At 38.2% G+C, this 21,804-nt stretch overlaps 2 protein-coding genes across 5 annotated transcripts in view; one reads left to right on the forward strand and one right to left on the reverse strand.

Annotated features, from left to right (window-relative positions):
- NSF (N-ethylmaleimide sensitive factor, vesicle fusing ATPase) overlaps positions 1 to 11,678 on the forward strand; it is a 64,923-nt gene extending 53,245 nt beyond the window's left edge. For 2 of the 4 annotated variants that reach the window (XM_014070450.2, XM_087713388.1), the window contains exons 18-21: positions 4,538 to 4,672; positions 6,068 to 6,181; positions 8,414 to 8,469; positions 8,992 to 11,678. In XM_014070450.2, coding sequence (XP_013925925.2) covers positions 4,538 to 4,672; positions 6,068 to 6,181; positions 8,414 to 8,469; positions 8,992 to 9,055 — 369 coding nt within the window. In that variant the 3' untranslated portion in view covers positions 9,056 to 11,678. The remainder of the gene's footprint in view (positions 1 to 4,537; positions 4,673 to 6,067; positions 6,182 to 8,413; positions 8,470 to 8,991) is intronic. The other 2 variants (XM_014070452.2, XM_014070451.2) reach the window with 2 other exon arrangements.
- Positions 11,679 to 14,073: 2,395 nt separating this feature from the next.
- The window catches only part of WNT3 (Wnt family member 3), a 28,391-nt gene continuing 20,660 nt past the window's right edge, over positions 14,074 to 21,804 (reverse strand). Inside the window, exons 3-5 of the mRNA XM_087713389.1 lie at positions 18,404 to 18,669; positions 17,085 to 17,570; positions 14,074 to 15,450 (exon numbers count right to left, since the gene is read on the reverse strand). Of these exons, the coding sequence (XP_087569515.1) occupies positions 17,091 to 17,570; positions 18,404 to 18,669 (746 nt within the window). The 3' untranslated portion in view covers positions 14,074 to 15,450; positions 17,085 to 17,090. The remainder of the gene's footprint in view (positions 15,451 to 17,084; positions 17,571 to 18,403; positions 18,670 to 21,804) is intronic.

Raw genomic sequence — 21,804 nt, forward strand, 5'->3', positions numbered from 1 at the left:
CCTCCACATGTGTACTGGACCTGTGCCCCTCCTGGCTGGTCGCTAACAGCAGGGAGGTGACACGGGGCTGGATCCAGGCGGTTGTTACCGCCTCCCTTCGGGAGGGGGTCTTTCCCCCCGCTCTAAAGGCAGCAGTGGTGAGATCCCTTCTGAAGAAGCCATCTTTGGATCCAGCCGTCTTAAACAACTATCGTCCAGTCTCCAACCTCCCCTTTGTGGGGAAGGTTGTTGAGAAGGTGGTAGCCTTTCAGCTCCGGCGGTCCTTGGAGGAAACCGATTATCTAGATCCCTTCCAGTCGGGATTTAGGCCTGGCAACAGCACGGAAACCGCTTTGGTCGCATTGATCGATGATCTCTGGAGAGCCAGGGATGGAGGTTATGCCTCCGTCCTAGTGCTCCTTGACCTCTCAGCGGCTTTCAATACCATCGACCATGGTATCCTTCTGCGACGACTGCGAGAGGTGGGGGTGGGAGGCACTGTTCTACGGTGGTTCTCCTCTTACCTCTCGGACAGGTCGCAGTCGGTGTTGGTCGGAAGGCAGAGATCGACCTCTAGGCCCCTGAATTATGGGGTGCCGCAGTGTTCGGTCCTGTCCCCCCTCCTGTTTAATATCTACATGAAGCCGCTGGGTGAGATCATTCGACGGCACGGGATAAAATACCATCAGTATGCGGACGATACGCAGCTGTATCTGTCCGCCCCGTGCCAACTCAGTGAAGCGGTTGACGTGATGTGCCAGTGCCCCAAGGCTGTTAGGGACTGGATGGGGATTAACAAGCTTGTACTGAATCCAGATAAGACCGAGTGGCTGGTGTGTTTCCCTCCTACTAATTGGCCAAGTGTTCCATCTCTCAGGCTGGGGGGGTCAAACAGTACGCCCCTCAGACAGGGTTCGCAATTTGGGAGTCCTCCTGGACCCACAGCTGACTTTTGAACACCACTTGTCGGCTGTGACCAGGGGGGCATTTGCCCAGGTTCGCCTGGTGTACCAGTTGCGTCCCTACCTGAACCGGGAGACCCTCACAACAGTCACTCGCGCCCTTGTGACCTCTAGACTGGACTACTGCAACGTGCTCTACATGGGGCAGCCCTTGAAGAGCATTCGGAGACTCCAGCTTGTCCAGAATGCAGCCACGCGAGCGATCGTGGGTACACCTCGGTTCACCCACGTAACACCTATCCTCCGCGAGCTGCACTGGCTGCCTATTGGTCTCCGGATACGCTTCAAGGCTCTAGTCGTCACTTATAAAACCCTTCATGGTATTGGACCTGGGTACTTGAGAGACCGCCTGCTGCCAATTACCTCCACTAGACCGATTAGATCCCACAGATTAGGCCTCCTCCGAATTCCATCCGCCGGCCAGTGTCGACTGGCGACTACCCGGAGGAGAGCCTTCTCTGTGGCTGCTCCGACCCTCTGGAACGAACTCCCCGTGGAGATTCGAACCCTCACCACCCTCCAGGCCTTCCGCATAGCCCTTAAAACCTGGCTGTTCCGACAGGCCTGGGGCTAAAGAGCTGTTGCCCCCATCTCGAATGGTATGACTGTCGTGTGTTTTAAATTATGCATTGTTATGTGTCGTTTTTAATTTTTGTCTGTATCCCCCTTCCCTGGTTTGAGTTGTGAGCCGCCCTGAGTCCCCTTCGGGGGAAAAGGGCAGCATATAAATATAATAAACTAAACTAAACTAAATTAATAGCCCACCTCATTCTATAAACTTAGAGAAAGATTTGATATCTTTGAGGAAGTATGTTGTGGGCTTCTTAGTGCTCTCTGAGCTTGGAAACAACAAAGCTCAGAGAGCACCAAGGACATCACAGTTTAGCCCTGAGCTACAACAATTCTCTTTCATTGGTGGAAATTACTTTCTTAGATCTTAGGATTGGTTGATAATTAAAACTGGTGTCCTCATGGCTTCAGAAAAACAGCTCATCTTTTAGTTGAAATGCTTACAAATAGAGATGATTTCCTTCCATACCCTTTATGAATCAGCTACTCTGTTTTGAATCCAGTACATACAAGAGTAATATGTACTGCATTCTTCCCCTCTTCAGAAAATGTAATATCTTAGACATGTGCAGTCAGAAAATTGAAGGAGCCACATAATTGGAGATGTAATTGTCAGACTGTAATTGTTTACTTTTTTAATATTGAATGCTGATGTGATAGAATATTAGGTTTTCTTTGTTATGAATTCACCTGAATTGGAGAGGGAGAGTTTGTTTGCTTCCCTCCCACTCCCAAAGTAGCATTAATATGGTCTGTTGAATAATTAGAATCTGTTTCCAGCAGCTTTATTTAATAGCCATTGCTACTATAATTTGGCCCAGGTTTTATACATTTTTGCAAGATCCAATAAAACTTAAAAATAAGTTCTCAAAATTCCACAGTGAATGTTCTTGATGAAAGGGGAGAATAAAAATCTTTGTCTATATATTGGCCAATTTTCAGACAGATTGTTTTCCTACTCTTGAACAATTTGGATAAAACCTGGGGAGTCAAAAATTGCAAAGAATTGCAATTCTTTTTTAGCTTCTTCTATTTGGAAAAATGGCAGTGCCAATCATGGTTTGCTTTTGAAGTTTGATTTTTAAGAAAGGAATTGTTTCACTTGATTTGATGCAATATCTGGAGGGTGAGGAAGTATGGTCCACTGCACTTTTTTATTGCACTGCACCTGCATTTTTGTTCCGACCCTTCCTTCTAGCACTGAAGATGTGACTTAGTTGGATAGTGAAACGTCTGCAAGAAAACAACGAAGCTTAGAAAGCACCAGGACTCCACACTCTGATATGTGCTAGCGCTCCCATTTCATTTTACCTAATAAGTTTAGTTTAAACTCATTATTTACCACCTGTAGGAAATGACCAGGCTGAACCCGAGGGAGGATCAAACGTGTCATAAGTCATGAGTCCCTGTGCACCTGCAAGAGATCTAAGTCCAGGCCACCTTGAATTCCTTTCTTAACTCCCACATATTCCCTTAATGGTCACTTGGCCAGGTTCTTATAGAGAGCTGAGCTTACAATAAATCTTTATACTCATTTGAACTGCCTGAATTTCCTGATTTCCCCAGCACTTAACACCACCTTGTTTATTAGATTTATATCTTGCCTTTTTTACAGACATGAAGAAAACCTAAATAGCATTCTCTCTGGTTTTCTCCAAAGTAACCATATTGCAAAGCAGGTTGGGCTGAAAAGGAATGACTGGACCAAGGTCATTCAGAGGACTTCTGTCACTGAGGGTGGACCATAACCTGGTTTCTAGTGCCAGTCCACCCTGGCTGAATGGACTTTGGAAAAACTGCAGTACTTGCCCATTTGAGTTAAAAAATTATATCATTTAATACTTCAGTACCTTAATTGTTTTCCTAGTTTACATGAAAGATTTGTCTGGAAGTACATTTTTTATATCGGTGTTTTGATATCCATCTCACCATTTAAACTTCATGACCTTCCAGTTGGCAATGTAAAATTATTTCCTGGGTGGGCTCCATCTTTCATCATAATAATTGCTTTATGGCTTTAAAAGCATAGCTTTCTCTACTTCCAGCAGCTGACAAAACTGTTCTCTTTCACATATTTCACCACTGTTTGTGCTTAATCAGATTGATCTTGCCAGAGGTTAGTTCAAGCACTGGGGTGACTCACAAGAATCAGAAGGTTAGAAATAAATTTATGGGGAAAACCAACTGCTCCACTAACTTTTAAGAACAGTGGAAACAATTTTGTGAACAGTATCTACTGTAAAATCATTTATTTTGGGAAATTCCCACAGTGTTTTAGATGTTGAGTGCTACAGAAATGTAATTAAATGAATACAGTTTTTAAATTACTTATTTTAATAGTTTCAATTGAAGTGTTAATTTTGCTTTAATGGCTTGTTAGTGTCTTTTCAAGCAGTATCTGAGCATGTTGCATTTTGGGCTATCTTTTCCAGTCTCCTGTTTTAGTCAGCATCTCACCAAGGAGAGACAGAGGTGTTTGGAAATTCAGGCAAGATTAGTGATGAATCTGGCAGTTTGATACTTTTCATTTGCTTGATAGGAACTTTTTCCTTTTTTATACTATACTAGTAACCTAATCCAAGCTATGCTTAATTGAAAGCTATAAAGTATAATTTAACAAGAATGTAGGGTCTTCCCTAAGTCACAGTAGTTTTCAGATTTATTGGAAAGAGCATTTAAAGTTTTTTTTTTTAAATAAGAGTTAAAATGCATGGAGTGTAAGGATATCAAAAGCTACTATCATTGGTAACAGAGTGGTATTTCCATGTTTACTTATTTAAAAAAAAAACAATATTTGAGAAACCATTGCTTTCACGGCCTCTTTTGGCTTTCTTGGCTTCATGTGACTTGCCTCAGTGTAAAAAAGTGGTTTGGAGCACTGAACTGGTCCAGCAGGATGAGCTTACTAAGCTGCCAACTATGAAAAGGAATGATGAAAGCCAAAGGGTTAAATTATAATTTGAGTTATTTTCAAAAATGTTCAGTTTCATTTACCTTTTACCTTCGCATTTTTTATTAATATTTAGGGTCGCAAGCTCTTGATTGTTGGGACTACTAGTCGCAAAGATGTCCTGCAGGAGATGGAGATGCTGGATGCGTTTAGCACTACTATCCATATTCCCAACATTGCTAGTGGTGATCATCTCATGGAGGCCCTGGAGGTGAGGAGATCACTAGTGTGCCCTGGAGGAAGAAATCTGAAAAAAGAATCGAATTTCTTCAGAGTGTCAGACAAATTGAGTCTGTGAATCTTTTGAAATTATTTTGTTATCCTTAATAGGTAGCCCATACCAGGAAATCTGCTTTACAAGAATGCTGAAGCTACTGGTATTAAGATTGGCTATGTTCTGCATCACCCACTACTTTGTGAATTAGGGAGTTGTCTGTCTGAGCCACTTCGGAATATTATCTAGCAGTTTTAGATTTCCTCCCGTTTAGCCTAGCCAACAGATCTTGCATATCTTTGTCAAGGCCATCTTTCTACAACAATATTTAGGAGTGAAAATATAACTTTATCTTGGAAAAACAGAACTTTATCTTGGAATGAAGAGTAGAAGTGGCAATAAATATTTCTTCTGCCCATGATTGAGAAATAATTGCCATCTAAAATACATGAACAATTACAATCTGAAATGAAAATATTTCCGTAGGAAAGATTTACCAGTAGTTAAGTTTCCTTGTCCAAAAATACTACTTGTCTGCAGATCATTATTTTAAAAGGTCCTATAATGGCCACATTTATTTGTTTAAACAGTGAAGGCTGCTTCTATGCAGTTTTATACAGCTATTCCTTTAGAGGCAAGATTCTAGAAGATTCTTGATTTTGAAGATTTTAGAATTAATGAAATTGCATTGTATACATATTTAAATTACAGCTGCTGTTTTGTAATTAACATCTCTTGAATTATGTAATTTGCAGTAGAGATAATTACCCATCCCAGATACTGATGGTTTTATATAAACTGAAATTGTTGAAAACAATCTTTGAACTAATGTTTAATTAGATCAACTTATTGCAACATTTACAATTAGCATTAGTATTTCCATTTAAATTAGGATTTCTGTTTATGTTATCAATATTGTAGAGTTCTTAGTAGCTGGATTTACTAATTGCAGTGAAGTGACAGTTAAATTTGTTATTAATCCCAATTGATTTTAGAAGTTACTGACTGTGACAGTCTTAAGTTGTTCACAACCTGTTAGTTAAAATTAACAACATTTCAAAAGAGACATTGCTTCCTCTTACATTTTGTAGGAAGAAATCTCTTCTAAATCTTATGGTATTGTGTCATGTTTATACAAATGCCTGAAATAATAGAATAAGGTGAAGAAGACAACAGTGCCCATGTCCACACCTCGCTTTTAATTTGATCTGCTTCTGTCTGGAGCAGAAATTTGAACATCAATAGAACTCATAATTTCTACCTTTCGAGTAGTTAATATAAAAAATCCTGCTGTATAAGAAGAAAATGGAGTCCAGAGTTAACCAGATCCCATCCATTCCCTTGACTCAGCTTTCCTTATAACCTAGGTAACTTTCTTTTTCCAACTTCTAGCTCCTGAGTGTCTTCAAAGACAAGGAACGCAGCACTATCGCTCAGAACGTCAAAGGGAAGGAGGTCTGGATTGGCATCAAGAAACTGCTGATGTTAATTGAGATGTCAATGCAGGTAAAATGCTTTTGCCCTTAGATCAAGTCAAGAAAATAAAAGATGTGGCTCTCCAGAACTTCATTGGTTTGTAGTTAAGGATTCCTTATCATTTTTTTATGTCGCCTACAGTCAAGAGCAGAAAAACATATTTGGAGGGCCACATCTGGCCCATCTCTGAACTAGACATATGGGTTGCTTGGCCCCTGGTCAAGCCAGGATATTTTTTAAAAAGGCACTGGGCATTGGGAAAAATAAGGCTTTTAACAAAGGTTAACCCTGTATTGAAATATTTTGTTTTTCTTCACAAAGTAGAATGTAACTTGATTACAGTGGGGCAGAAGTTAGCAATTTCCACTTAGCAGAGAGGGAACTTCTTTGCATAGACTCTCTTGTAAAGGCTCCCTTGTAAACATTTTACAACTATTCATTCTCTAACCAAGGGCCCTCCAAATTTAATGGGACTCATTTCCAGAGGATAGGAAGCTTCAATAAATTGTTGCATCTGTCATGCAAAAGGGAAAAATGTGTTTAAATCATTTTCCCTCTCATATATTAGGAAGCAAAACTTTAGGGATCTAGTTTCTACTAGAGTTTGACATTGATTTTATCATTCACATTTGCTATATAAAACTACAGGTGTTTAGAAGTTATATATCTGAATCAACATAGTTTTTTAAATTAATTTCATGCCATCTAGATTATTAGTGGCCACCTAAAATAATTCTCCACAGGCGACTAGTGAATTATTTTGTAAAATGATGGCTTAACAATTTATGCAAAAGAAGCTAGTGAAATCCGATCACCTGCCAAAGGCTATAGTCCATGAACCTAGTTAAAGTTTACATGTCTTAGCTTCGGTATAAATGTGCCAGTCAAATGAAAATGGAGGTCAGATATGCATTAATAACTGAGATGCATATGGGCAATTTTATACCTCTCTAGGACTGATGCCTGCTAATCAGCTGGTGTAACTATAAATGAAGACCTTTTTACCTCTTTTTCGGACAGCTTTTAAGTATAAGGCAAGAAATATGCAATTCGTCACTGTGTTATAACGCTTCCCCACTCCCTTCTGAGTGACTTGTTCTTTGCAATTCTGTTGAAACTTGTATAAGGCTTGGGATCTGCTTTGACTGGATGTCACCTGAGGGTACGAAGTCATTTATCTAGATTACTTTTTCCTCTCTTTCCCTTGTCTCTTTATTTTCATAGCTATAGGCAAAAGTCAGTAACTTATTGCTCACACCTATTAAAGTGTAATAGGCAGAGACCTGTACCATTTGACTCTGGCCTGGTGATGTCCAATTTCACTCTTTTTATTGCCTTAAGAAGATCCCTCTTACTGATCCTGCATTTTAGTACCTTGAATTCATATGATTTAATATTCAAAGGGAAAGAGCTACAGAATGGAATGATGAAGAAAAGATTGTGTTGTGTTCCCTCTTTCCTTTCTAGCTAACAAGGGAATAGGGGCTGAATCATGGAAGACAGTTTATTTGATATATTTTTTGTCATCCTATCATTCTTATCCTTTTATTAGACATATTCCTTAGCATTTGAAATTAGATTTGAAATGAGGCAAAAATAGAATAGTAGATCTGCAATCATGAATATAGCATGTTTTTCAGCAGGCTCTTTTGTTTAAGAAAGATCAATGTTCATTTTGTCTTTTGCCAATGGCCAAAAAACATGGGGAGCAAATAGAAGCTGTAAAATTGACACAACTTTCCAATCCATGGGAGGAACCTGTAGGCATTAACAGGAAGGACTAGCCTGGTGTGTTTACCCTTAATCCTTATTATAGCTTAGTATGTTATACGAACATGTTCATTGCCTGCTGAAAACTATTTTAGCAACTGCAAAGATCTGCATGGTTTAATATTTCAGCATGCAGTTCTTTTTTGTAAATTTTTGGGCTGAATGCAGGAATTACAGAATGGTCATATATCTGCTTAGCTTTCTTTTTTTCTGACAATATTGGATTAGTACTTTTGAAGTCAGGCACTGTTTCCCAACATCAAATTGGGAATGAGGTGAATAGAAGCAGAAAGGCTAGATGCACTATCTTTGGTTCTTTAGTTTAAAAAAAACATATTAACTGTGATAATTTTTTTTGGGGGGGGGTCTATTTGATACTGCCTCTCTTAACTTTCCTTTTGTTCATTGAATTTGTTGTGATTAACTGGAATGTGTGTGTGTATGTGTATGTGTGTTAACTATGTGTGTTTTGAATACATGTAATTTATGAAGATGGATCCTGAGTACCGTGTGAGAAAATTCCTGGCACTTCTACGAGAGGAAGGAGCGTAAGTAATAAAATAACTGTTAGGAATGTGCTTACCTAATCTGCATGCATACTTAAGAACTATTTATTGCTGGCCAGATAGGGATTTTGTGGGAGTTTGCTTTGTAAATTTTGTTTTATAAAAACATTTGTTGTAATTCATGACAGCTGTTGAACTATTCCACCCCCAAATCAGCCTGTTCCATTGTTTAGGGCTTGACACACTGTTGTGTTGACAGCTGATATTGCTATATAAATGCATATACGTGTGTGTGTATGTATTAAAGGAGATGGAGCTTTTAATCTCTCAAGCATGCATATAAGCCATGCTTTGTGTTTCTCAAAGTCATATGCATAAATATTTCAGGACTGACTTTGATGACTTAGTTATGTTACATACTTTTCCCTGTTCTACAATCCCAACTCACACATTGGTTTATATTCTAGTTCCAGGCCACTTTCTGTCACCAACAGATTCAAACTCAATGCTTCATGCTCAAAAATGTTTCTACCCTAAATTTTCTTCTGGCTTTTACCTTTTCAGATTCTCTGAATATATAAAACTAGCACATCAAGGAGCAAGCAAAGCTAACACTTTGACTCCATGACATGCTGGCTTCGAGTAGAGGGAGTTTTTGGTGAATGAAAATTTACAGTAATGTGTGTTCTCCTTACATATGTATTTATTTGCCCACGTAAAACCATAATAAAAGATAGTATTAGAGATATTTTTAGATGTTGATACCATTTTTCTTCTAGTTAGATCTATTCAGGTCTAATAGGAAGGATAGTGCATCGTTTGTGTTCACAAGTCTATTATGTAATCCTTTCATAACTTCCAGAACAGGGACTGGGCCAGTACATTAAAATGCTACTTCATTCATTAGTAAATGAGCTCCAAATGATCCCTGTTCAGGTGGCCACCTAATGCTGGGATGAAATAGAATTCACTTCTTTAACCAGCATGTTAGGAAAAGAGTTTCTAGCTTTGCCATTTTCCCACATCCTGTCTTAATGCAGTCAGAGTACAACCTTCTTTTTTTTGCAGCTGTTGAGAGTAATATCTGGGGCACAACTGGCCTGTGAATTTGCATGCAGTTTCCCTTTTTGGATGACCATCTCTGTGTGCCACCACCCATTCCCCAAGACCTGCCTATCCTTGTGGCTGTTGCACTCTCTCTCTTTGCAGTAGTCCACTGGATTTAGAATGAAGCTTAAACCTTGTTAAAGGCTGGTGACCTGGAAAACAGCCAAGCAGAAGACTGCTTCTCTGGGACCTTCTTCCATGTGGCACATTTGGACAACTGCATAATGCTTGGTTCTCTTCAGAGATTCTCCTCAACTTTTTTTCTTTTGCATGTTAGACACAATTAAGTACTTTACCTTTGTCTTTGATATCCTGCTGTATTGTGACAAATCAAACTTATTCTAGAATAACTGCTTTGGTGTTATGCACCCACTTGATTGATATCGGTGCACAAGCAAAGGAGTGGAAATGCACCATGTACAGACCTACAGACATTAATGTTGAAACTCAGGCATAAAACATGGGGAAATCCCTCCATTCTTAGCTTACATCAATCCAGTGTGAAAGCTGGTAACAGTCTGCATGATTATAAATTCTTGGTGATAATTTTTTCCCACTCCAATCTTGTTAAATAGCTGCTTGTTCTTGTAGATTTGTCCCACATTGTGGGGTTTCACACTCCTCTCAAGAAAAAAAAATGTGGTGTAAAGTGCTGCCTCTAGTTTCAGATGAATTAAGATCCAAGGGCTGCTTTCTATCTAGATTTTAGGCAAGATTAACTGCTGGCCTGCAAGCACATATCAGCATTTGCAGTGGCTCAGCTAGTTGAGGTCCAATATAATTTGATCACCAGCTACAGAAGCAGCAGCAGAGCATCTGACATACTTAAACTGCCCTTGATTGCCACAACATTTTCAGAACATTCTTCTTTCTTTTGTCACATTAGCCCTTACCTGCTACAATCTGTTTCCTTTTATGAAAATGTTGCACAGAATTATTTTTAAGAGATCTGTCAAGTGTGTAGGTGTAAGATGTTGAGCTTATACTGTATCTACTTTCCTTCCTCTGCCACTTAGCAAGTAGTTTATTAATACTTCAGTCACATGTCTAGCAATTAATCTCAGTCACTGTGCTTGCTCTTGTCTGCTGTTGGCCTCATATTTTGTATAGTAGAAACTAGGGAAAAGCCTAATTTGCCTTTTCCAGAAGTGTTTTCCTGTGATTTTTGGTGTGCAATGCAATATTGAATCAGTGAGAGTAATAGGCTGCTATTTAGAATGCTCTATCACTTATTTCTTACCATTCCATCCTTTAGGGAAAGCACACTGATCAACATCCTAAAGAATGTAGTAGCTACTTAAACTGGAGCAAGTTAGCCACCTATTCCTAGTACTAATTATAACACATCTTATCCATTCCTATCATACTAAGGAGTTTGTTTGCAACTCTCATCAAAGGGAGTTTGCCTAGTAGTATAGGGAGTGATGAACTAGAGCAGGAGTGGGATGCAGCTGAGTTTAAGGTCTTCTAAATAGGTAGAAAGGGAAGGAAACTAAATGCACAGCTGCCATTCCTTCTTACAGCGAAGCATTTATTGGCCCTTAAGCTCTTTTAAGAAAAAGTTCATTGCATGGCCCTAAAATGTAACCCATTCACTCACAATTAACAAATGGGCTATTCCATTATTGGCATGGTTCCCTTTCCTTGTTTCTTCAAGTTGCTAAATTTAGAAGAATAAAAACAGTACTTGACAACCTCCAATTCTGTGCTGCAAATACCTGCAGTATTAGAAACTCTTGCAGGGTACCTGAATTATAATGGATATTTATTTTACTGTGGATTAGCATTGTCTCGGATTTATATTTATTGATTTTTCTGCCATGAACGATAATGTGTGAATGACAGTGGACATGTAAGACTCCCATGTTTTGTAGGTGATATGATTGAACTGCTTTTAGGTGAACTTTGCTGTTCTCCCAAACCTCCACCCCCCCTCCTGTTTCCCTTCATTTTTCACTGAAAGCAAAGCATACATATTGTATTGTCTTGATCAAATAATATAAACATTTTTATTGTTGTTTTTTTTGTCCAAAGCTATAGAGAAAGAAAAATACATATATATATATATTTGTATTATATATATATATAAAGATTGATTGTATGTTAAAATGCAGGATGCAATAAAAAGGCACAGATGTTTAAAATGTATTGATGGTTTCTGAGTTGAAATGACGGGATGAGTAAATTAGTTCTCCTGAAAGATCTGCAAAAAATGCTCATTTCAAAGGAACAAGGTTTCTCCACCAATCACTGACTATTACATATTAAAGGATACATTTAACCTGTGATAGAGTTGGGAGAGAACAAATTTTTTACCAAGCTTAACGTCTGGCCAAAATTGACTGGGCCTCACTAGACTGGGGGGTATGCTTTCAGGGCTACGTTTACTGAGATACAAAAGTTAGGGATTAGGGTTAGCTAAGAGAAACGTGAAATACCTATCTAAAATTTGGGCCAATACTGAAATCCTGGTATCTCTACTATATATAATTGCTGAAATTCTTAGCATTAAGAAGAATGGAAAGCAGTTATACTTAAATTGCAAAAAAAAATTGATTGCAATTTTGTTCTGCTGTACGTGGATTCCAACTGCATTTTCTCAGATCTCTTTTTATAACCCAGAAAAATTACAGTCTTTAAAAATCATAGGCAGCAACACTTCCTTTACATAATAGTTGATTACGTCCACACCTTCCACAGGAACAGCATGAAAATATTAAAAATATTGTTTTAAGTGCCTGTGTACCTTTACTGACATGAGAACCAAGGAAAAGATGAAATATTTTTCTTCAAATATATCTATATATTTATATAATATATAATCTTAGTTAACTCAAAGGTATATACATTGTATAATAAATAATTATAAAAACAGCATTTTTAGAATACAACTTAAAAAAAGATGAATACCCTCTAGAACTGCTTTGTCCCCTGGTGTTCTCCTAGATGTCTTTGATAGCTCTCATCTTCGCTGATCTATTAAAATGAGCTGTTTAAAGATTCTGCGAGTTGTGATCCAACTCTTTTAAAGGAACACCAGGTTGTGGGAAATGTCTTCTGCTTAATAAAGAATTTTGGATGCAGCAGGTTGAGGGCAAAGGAAACAGATAGATTGTGAGGCTTTCTTTCATATAACTATATATCCCCTTTTAAATCTAGAATATCTACATAGCAAGAAAAAAATGGCAAAGCCACTGTAGTCTAATAAGGAGTATATATTTTTTGAAGCAACTTCCTTACTTTTAAGTCAGTTTTCAATGTGACAGCAAGCATACATTCTAAATGTGGCAAAAAATATGGAAAATATTTCCCTTGAAATGTAGCAAGTGCATTTTCAAACCAATTTTCAATGTTTCCTGAATGATGCTTAGAACTTATTGGAATGCATATTTCTACTCCTCTTCTACAAATGCTTAAAATTAGAGGTTTCTTAAACCCATTGAAGTTAGATCATGCAACTCACTGAATTTGGCTGATCTCAAAAAAAATAAGCAGAATTGGATCTGATTAGTACTTGGATAGGAATTACCAGAAAATATTACTGCTGGAAGTTAAATTTAGAAGCTTAAAAAAATTCTGGGAAACAGCAGTGACAAATTATTTCTCTATTTAATTATTTTTATTAATAGCTCACCAATATTTTTAAAAATAACTCAAGGTGGCAAGCATACCTAGTATTCCTTCCTCCTCAAAGGTTACATTTTAAGTTATTCTAAGAGATTAAAAGCAGGCTGAGTTGATCATAAGCTTGTTCCTGTTTTTCTAGTAGAACATATTTCTATTTGAGGAAATAGAACTATGTTCAGTGATGTCAAAACTGACTAACAGTAGTTACTCTGCTCAGGGTTTGAATTTTGTTAACTTATTAATTAATATGAATGTTGGTTAACATTAATTTATCTTTATACTATCATTATAAGTGGGATTATTAGAAAAATACTTTTTGTTTTCTTATTTTATTTTTGCAAGCAAGGATCAAATTGGACAGAAAGATTCTCTATGATAGATGTGCAGCAAGTTATGCTAATAGTGAAAAAATGGAAAAGGTTTTATTAAGTGGATGATAAGGCTGTAGATAAACATTATATTTCTTTTGGCTGATAGTGGTTAGCTAAACAATATAGTACAGGTAACACACTGTAGGGAATGGTTTGGCAAATAAAGCCAGTTGAGTGAATTTTATCAGCATGACTTAGCGTCACATAAGATTAGTTAGACCATCTTTACCCACAATGTATGCTATATCAAAAAAATGGGAAAAAAGGTTCAGTACTAATCCATTCCGAGAATTAAATTCTCATATCTCTGCGATACAAAGTGGGACATTTTGAGAAGGCTTAAGAAAACAGCATTATGCACAAGGGAGTGTAAATGGCAAATTCCAATGAAGCAAGGATCTATATTAGTTTGGACCAGAAGAAAAGAAACTGTAATATGAAGCAGATGTTAATTACATATCTCAAATATTTTGGAGCACCTTGTAAGTAGAAAATCTATTCTTGTTAGCAACAATCATCCTCAGCTTTTCCAGTTGAGTTCAAATCATCAATTCAACTTTAGGTGGGTTGACTTAGTGGTACCACTGCAGTATTTTGGAAGGAGCCAGAAGCAAAATTATGTGTTTGAGAAAAATAAAAATAGAAAACTTAAAATTATTAAAATTTCAGGGGGAGCATCATTTTAAGAAAAATATCCTGAAGTCAGCAGCAGCAACTTAAATCTATTCAGTGGGAAAGGAGGAGTATTGATGGGAGGGGCAGATACCTTAGCTAACGTAGGAAGTCTCATGTCTCTTATGTAAAGAAATTAGAACACTCCAAAATAAGATAGTTAATAGTATCCTCTAAGTATCCAGAAATATGTAGGTCTGAAAATAAAGGTAAAAGGGGAAAAAGTATCAACATTGTCTGAGTATGTTTATTGTTCTCCAGGAACCTTGACATTTTAAGTGTCTGTGGAGACAAATACTTGGTGCTTGAATGAAGAGAGAGAATTGCTCACTTGAATCATTGGAGGGAGAAGCAAGAATAATTATTAGCTTTGTTGGTTAAAACAGAACAAAAAGAACATGCCCCAATGGATTGGTTGCCAATCTTAACTCTTTCTTCTATTAATTCAGTCTAACTCAGCATTTTCAAGCAGGTTTAGCTAGAAATTTAAATTTTGAAGAAGGAGCTGGCTGCTGGTATTTCAGAGGCTCACTTTCTCTTCCTCTAGTCCAAGGGTGTCAAATTCGCATTGTCGTGGTGGTGTCACATGACGTATTGTGACTTTTCCCTTCGCTAAACGGCATGGGCATGGCCATCACATGTCGTATCCAGCCTGACACCCTGACACCCCTGCTGTAATTTCTATTTATGTGTTCTGGGACTCTAATTGAAAGTGTGGGGGTATGCATACTATATATGTTTGTGTATGTTAAACATGATGTGTGTTTCTGTGTGATGGATCATTGTTGGTCAAAAGACTAAAAGTTGTACTAAGCAAAAACTTGGTCAGTTGAAAAAAAATGAAATGCTGTCACTCTAACATTTCAGCTCCAAAATCCAAGCTATGTTGCAGATTTAAAAAAAAACATGATTATAGGGCAGGGTATGAATGTGGACATGGAGGGAAAATTAAATTATTCATAAAATAACTGCACTTGATGAAGTGTTTAGGAAAAACAACCTGCTATCATTTGAGTTTGTTCCTTTCACATTTTTTTGAGCCTGGCTCTTCCTCCTCTGCATTTTGAACATCATTTACTACCATGAATAGTTACAATGAGTGTCTGTCACAGTTGCAACACCTTTACTCCTTTCATAGGGATTTTTAAACAAATATATTCTCATATGTGCAAAACAAATAACCTTTAAATATTGGGAACATTACCTCAGGAACTTCAGAGCTCATTGTCAGCCGCCATAATGCAACCTGTTCAAGAAGAAATGCAGATGTTGCTAAGTAAGCTATCTGAAGAAGTCCGGTTGGATTGTTTTCAAGGAGATTATTTCATCGTTGCCTGCCTTAGTTGAAAAGGAAGCTGGGCATGCTATCTTTTTTTCTTCTCTATTATCCTGAGTCAGGAACTTTAACTACCACTTTAGTGGTAGTCACTTTATCCTCCAGCAATACCATAGAGCTATTTCCTCAGAAAATTAATAAGCAAATGGTATGAATAATTACATTTTTTTTGTTGTGACATGAACTTTCCAATTCTTTCCTAATTAAATTGTGCTTCTCTTATCTCTGAATGGATTCAGTTTTCTTTAAGTTAGTAACCTTCACAAGATGAGATAGAAATAGGATTCCCTTTGGGAGGAACAGGTTAGTCTGTTGATTGACCCTATACTTCCATAGTTGAACTAGCCCATTGACCCTTGATTTTTTTTTTAACAACTTTGCATTCAATCCAATTGTGTCCTATTGTGTTAACAGCATTTCACTTTGAATGGAAGCAACGCATTGCATTTGCAAGCATATTTGTTCATTCAAATTTTCTCTAATAATCTGTGCTGTGTTGATCCAAAATCAAAAAATTATGTTAAAATGCTTATTATGAGAAGCTACATAGCATAAAATGGAAGGTATTCAAGTTCTTCAGAGAACTTGATTTATTATTTGAGTTTGATTTATGACTTACATATTTAATAAGCCTCCACTTTCTAACTGAAGTCATGAAAGAAATGGTTTATAGTCAATTTGCTATTTATATCTCCTCCAAAAATCTGGAAATTGAATAGTGATAGGACCCCAATTTTGATAGCTCTGCCATGTAGAAGAATAGCTTTCTGTGTTTTCCATTTGCTCATAATTCAGTTCCCCCAACAATGGTGAGTTCCAGACATAAAAGTTCCAAGAAGCATGAGTACTCAATTGAAATTATGGGCCTTATTTTCAGCACATCTGAAAGGTAGTAAGGGCTGAGAAAGCTGTTGTATCTGTATTAATGACAATCTAATTAAGAAGTGTTTATATCTGGAATGTGTTTTCCTAAATAATTTTTTTCCAGTACTCACAGAATTATTTCTTTCTGTATTTCACACACCACCTTATTTGTTCTCCCCGTATGATTCAGCCTCTTATGTTTTGTTTACTGTCCTGTTGAATGCTAGTCTCTGTTCTTAAGAGTTATTTGGATAGTGACATATACATATCCAGTGTCTTCTGTCATCTGCTGAGCAACTATCCTAGGAAGATCACATTGGGGACCCCACTTTGCATACTTGTGTATAAGAAATAGTAGCTAATGCCAAAAACATTGGGAAGGAAGTCTTCTAGCTTAGGGAAAGTTCTAAATTCATTGCATTAAAATTCATGCAAGATTTTGTTTAATAATGAGTGCTCTTACAGAGCATTTTGTATTTCCTGAGCATTTCAGATAATGATAGCACAGGAGTCTTCACAAATGTTTCAGGTGTGAGGCATGTCCACACTGCCTGTTATTTAAGATTGCTTAGGATGGAGGTGAACTTTAAACTGACTTTCCCTCTCAAACTCTTTAGCTACTTTTGCAACAACAACAAAATACCTATTTTGCTCTAGGTAGTCCTTTACCCCACACATACCTTTTTTTATTTGCAGGTATGAACATCATAAACACGAATGCATTCCTGGCAGCTGACATAACAGCACCAGTGGAAGATGCAATGGCATTTCTCTTTCCTTTTCTCTGTCCTAGTGTTATGGCCACGGCCACAGCAGAGCAAATCACACCCATCAATCCCATGTGAGGTCACATTGCACATCCTGTCCCTTGTACCAAATGACCCAGTCTCAGGGTTGGGTTCACAAAAATTGGGTGAGTTCTCATAATAGACCAAGTCACGCTCGGTTGGTGGCTTAAAGAGGGCATACTTGGCACGCAGTGTCTCCACCCAACCACGGGATTCCCGATGCTTCTCTACCACCATCTCCGAAGCACTGTCATACTTGTCCTTCAAGTAGTCACCAATGGCCCGGAAGTCTGGCTGGGCCCACCAGCATGTTTTAACCTCACAGCTGCCAGACAAGCCATGGCATTTGCATTTTAAATGCATGTGATCCAAGATAGTCTGTGCAAAAGAAAACAAAAAATCAGGCGAGTCAAGCTTTTAGGATTTCCTCTATGCAATTTTCATTAGAACAATTTTGTCCTGGCAGCCTTTTGACCTGCTACTAAAAAGACAAACACATCTGTCCTCTCCTCTAGAGGAGTAACTTTAGTTTGACCAATGATGGTTAATCAAACTGTTAGGGCATTGCACTCTTCAAAATTGTAACAGAACTATGTTATTTTAAGAATTTATAATGAATTGGGATAGCATGAATTTAGGAACATAATTCAAAAAAGCATCATTATCCAACTTCATGCTGTCTAGAAGTGTTAAAACTTGAATCATCATCAGACAGCCTGATGCAGGCAGTCATTCCCTTATCATGATAGTTTAAGCAAATTCCTCAGGAATTTTGGATAAGCCAAAATGTAACTGATCTCTTTAACTGGCTAGACCCTTTGCCTGAGTCATCAAATACACACCTATCTACTTTCTTTTTCCTAATCTCCAGATAATGCTACTTCTTAGAAAGCACTATGGGCACACAGTTGCTCTCAGGGCAGAGGGTTTTATATGTTTTTCTTCTGTCTCTTGATGGGCCATGAGCTATGGTGACAAGGGAAAGAAGATGACTGAATGGCAGGCCTTGAGTGGCTGCTGCTGATAAAGAGGAAAGAGGGAGAAGTTTCTATCTGCCATTGATTGAGGCCATCAACAGTCTGGATAAGAGGTCTGCTGAGATTTGGACTCGTGCTGACCAACTTTCCAGCCGTGAATCCCCAGGAATGAAGGGCAAAAATGATTTGTTGCCCATTCTTTTTCAGAAGAATCTAAAGAGGCAAACCACTCACCGTTCTTCCAGCTTCATTATTGTGCCTGTTCATGGCAGAGCGAGCATCTGGACGGTTTTCTCGGGCATCTGCAAACTCTCGTGAGACAAGTACTCCAAAGTCAGCATCTTCACTGCATCCTCCCCATTTCCATCCTTCACCAGGTGGTCCCTTATGGTGTGAGTCACAGCCACAAATAGTTGAAGTACCTTCAGCACATGAGCGTGTGACGGCAAATGCTACACCAGCAGAGGCAATGGCATGCACAAAAGCTGATTCTCGTGTAGCTGCAAAAGAAGGTGGAAAGACCCCATTTATTTAGTTACGCTCAATGATCAAAACTATTCCATGGTATAACAAAAATATGGGAATATGAATAATTAAAAACTAAAGTAATTCAATTTGTAACTACATAGCACCAGAAATCCCAGGTTAATTCCAGCATTACACTGAAGTGATCCTCACATTCTATGAACAGAATTTAGCAATTGTCTTGCTTATTTCAGACATGAAAACATTTTTCTCCTGGGCCAATTGAAGCTCTTAAGTAGCAAAGATGTTATTAGGACAGAGCACAAGGATAGTATGTGGGACAATGCAGCAAAACATGAGAAAGTTATTTAGCTGATCTCTCCAGAATGACATAAAAAATATTTGACCTGTACAATTGTGGCTGGCATAGTATTAAGGTGATCCAGTGAATATGTTCTGTGCAAAACAGAATCATAGTTGGTTACAATAAACAATCTCCTGCAAATAATTGGATCAATCATTTACATTTACAGCATTAAATGTCTGTGTACATTTTCACATACGTGTGCATGACTGCCCTTCCTTTCTATTTTTGGCTGGTTTTGTAGTTTCATTAATTTTAATAAAGTACCAGCTGAGTTGCTTTGATACACTGCATTAAGCCAGAGCCTAAGCCATAAATCAGGAAAAGCACCCCTTTTAAAAGAGGAAGAGAAGAAAAGGGAGAAGACGCGGACTATCATTCTGCCCATTCTGACTTGGTTTTGAAGAGTCTTGAGGTTAGTTTTTAAAATAGTGGCATTTATAATTTAAACAATTGTTCCCAGCAAACATTTGAACAGGACAGTAAGTAAAGCAGTAATACCAAGGGGAGGCTCGTGAGTTAAATGGTTCTTCTGTCTCTGAAAAGGAAGAGTAATGGGAGAATGCAACTGCTTTTCATTAGGCAGAGCTCTAGGATTCGCAATTTGGGAATGAACCAGAGTAACTGGATCTGGGATGCTATCTTCAAAGTGGGAATCCAGAGGGTAATTTAAAACTGTCCTGGAGCCTGTGTATATAGAAGAATCAGCCCACATCCCACTGACCCCCTCTCAATTATACCCTGGAATTCTCTTGTAGATGGGAAGAGGGGGCTGGGGGTGGCTGGGAGAGGTTTCCCAGTGATACAACTGAAGTTCTCAGAGGCATCAAGGGGGCAAGGGGGGAGCAGAGCTTGGGTGGATTAGGGACTCTTGACAGAGCTTCACTGTCATGGCCTCCTATCCAGACCCTGTTACCTGCTGGGACACTCGATTTGCCATTGTTTGTGGAGTGTCACACTGTATTACCCACATAATGTGGAATGTTTCCGCCAGGCGCAGTGGTGCCCATGCTGGCATTCTCTGCGGCCACCCCTTGGCAACGGGGCCTGTACTCACCCTGCCCTGCCATCCCCCTGAGAGCCCACCAGTCAGGCTCGGAAATCTCTATTGAGTCCTCTAATGCTGTTTCTCCCCTCCTGAGCTCTAAGTGGCCAAAGGGCGTGTGAATGGTGCGGGGTTGTGAAGCAGTTCGAGGCCAGGAATGATATCCCTTGCTCTGGTGCACAGTGGGGATTGCAGCTTAGCTCTTTTCTCTTGCCCATAAGCTCATTTTCTCTCCCTCCCCACCGACTGTGCTGCCTTGAAATCTCTGCCATTTAGATCCCAGCTCCTCTTTAAATGCAAATTTGTCATCTGTGTCACAGCTGAAAAACACTGCTGGGTTATCACAATGCTGTAGGCCATTTGCAGCCTGCAAAGCCAAGCAGTCTCTCTTCTTTTCTCAAAACACAGAAGCCCTGGAGATACAGGTTTTGTTGTACTTATTTGTTCCACAGAAATATGGGCAGGCTCCTTTCCTCAATTTGTTATGGAATTCTAAAACAATTATCTGTAAAAATAGGTTACACATTTTAACCTCTCTGCATACCATGTGACTCAAGTGTTTTTTTTTTCATATACCCCACCCACAACCCAACCCTTTCACCTGTCTTTTTACTTAGGCTGAGCATTTTCTGAGGAGAGAATCCTGTGTAGGGCTCACATATTTGCCGGTTGCCCTATACAAAACAAATCATCATACAGTGGGAAAAAAGTCACATGTGCATTCAAAGATTTGTGCTATTTAGTTATTTATATCAACATAACTTTATTGCACAGATAAACATATGCATATCAATCTGAACCTCCACGCTAAAGTAAATTTACCCTTTTAGTGAAAAACAAGTCATCAACACAGGAAGTTCTTAAGATGCCAATCAGTTATTGGTGTACTAAGCAGGCTGCGTTGCTCAGCCTTTTTTTTTTCTGGATTCAAAGCACAGAACAATTCTTGCTGCATTGCTAGATTTTCAGATCAGATGGATGCTTGTGTAACTAAATAGGAGCTCCTTATTCAGCCAAAACAAAACAAGTAATGTATGTCTATTAAATATAGCTAATTTACTATCTCAGATCTTGTAATTAGCAACAGTCATATAATGATGATATACATAATAGTTTCTGGATGTGATTCTGTAGAAGTCCTGCTTTTTAATGTTTGAAATAATGGTCCTCATAGTTATTTCGGTGTAAAGGCATTGGCCTAAAAACCAAGAGATTGTGGATTTTAGTCCCATCTTAGGCACAAAGCCAGCTGGTGATATTGGGCCAGTCATTCACTCTTCATCTAGGAAATGGCAAGCCAATTTTTGAAAAAGCTTACCAAGAAAATTTCCCTAAGCAGTCACCAGAAGTCAAAACACTGACTTGGAGGTGTGTTTTGTATCTGTGTAAAAACAAGTAAATCATTTAATATTGCTTCTGAGAAAATGTAAGTTCTTAGTGCTTACATGATTTTGCCAAAAAACTAATATGGATATGTTTATTTAGTGATTGGCATTTAATATATATTTTATTCAAAATAGTAGTGCTACTTTTGTATAGGATTATTTCTTTTTTAATATGAAAGATATATGCACATTTTTCCTTCTCTTTACATGTAAAGAAAATTTAAAATGAGTTGTATTTATCATGCAAAAACATGGCATTTCTGCAGCCCTTCTGTTTCACTTGATTGGGACTTACTACATGAAATAATAATTATAGAACTACAATTATTATTTGTGTTTATTAATGAATAACAGTTCAAAGAACAAACAAAGCGAA

Source organism: Thamnophis sirtalis, unplaced genomic scaffold (assembly GCF_051295495.1).
Source record: "Thamnophis sirtalis isolate CommonGarterSnake01/CBP01778 unplaced genomic scaffold, rThaSir2_p1.2 scaffold_4, whole genome shotgun sequence".
Lineage (NCBI taxonomy): Eukaryota > Metazoa > Chordata > Lepidosauria > Squamata > Natricidae > Thamnophis > Thamnophis sirtalis.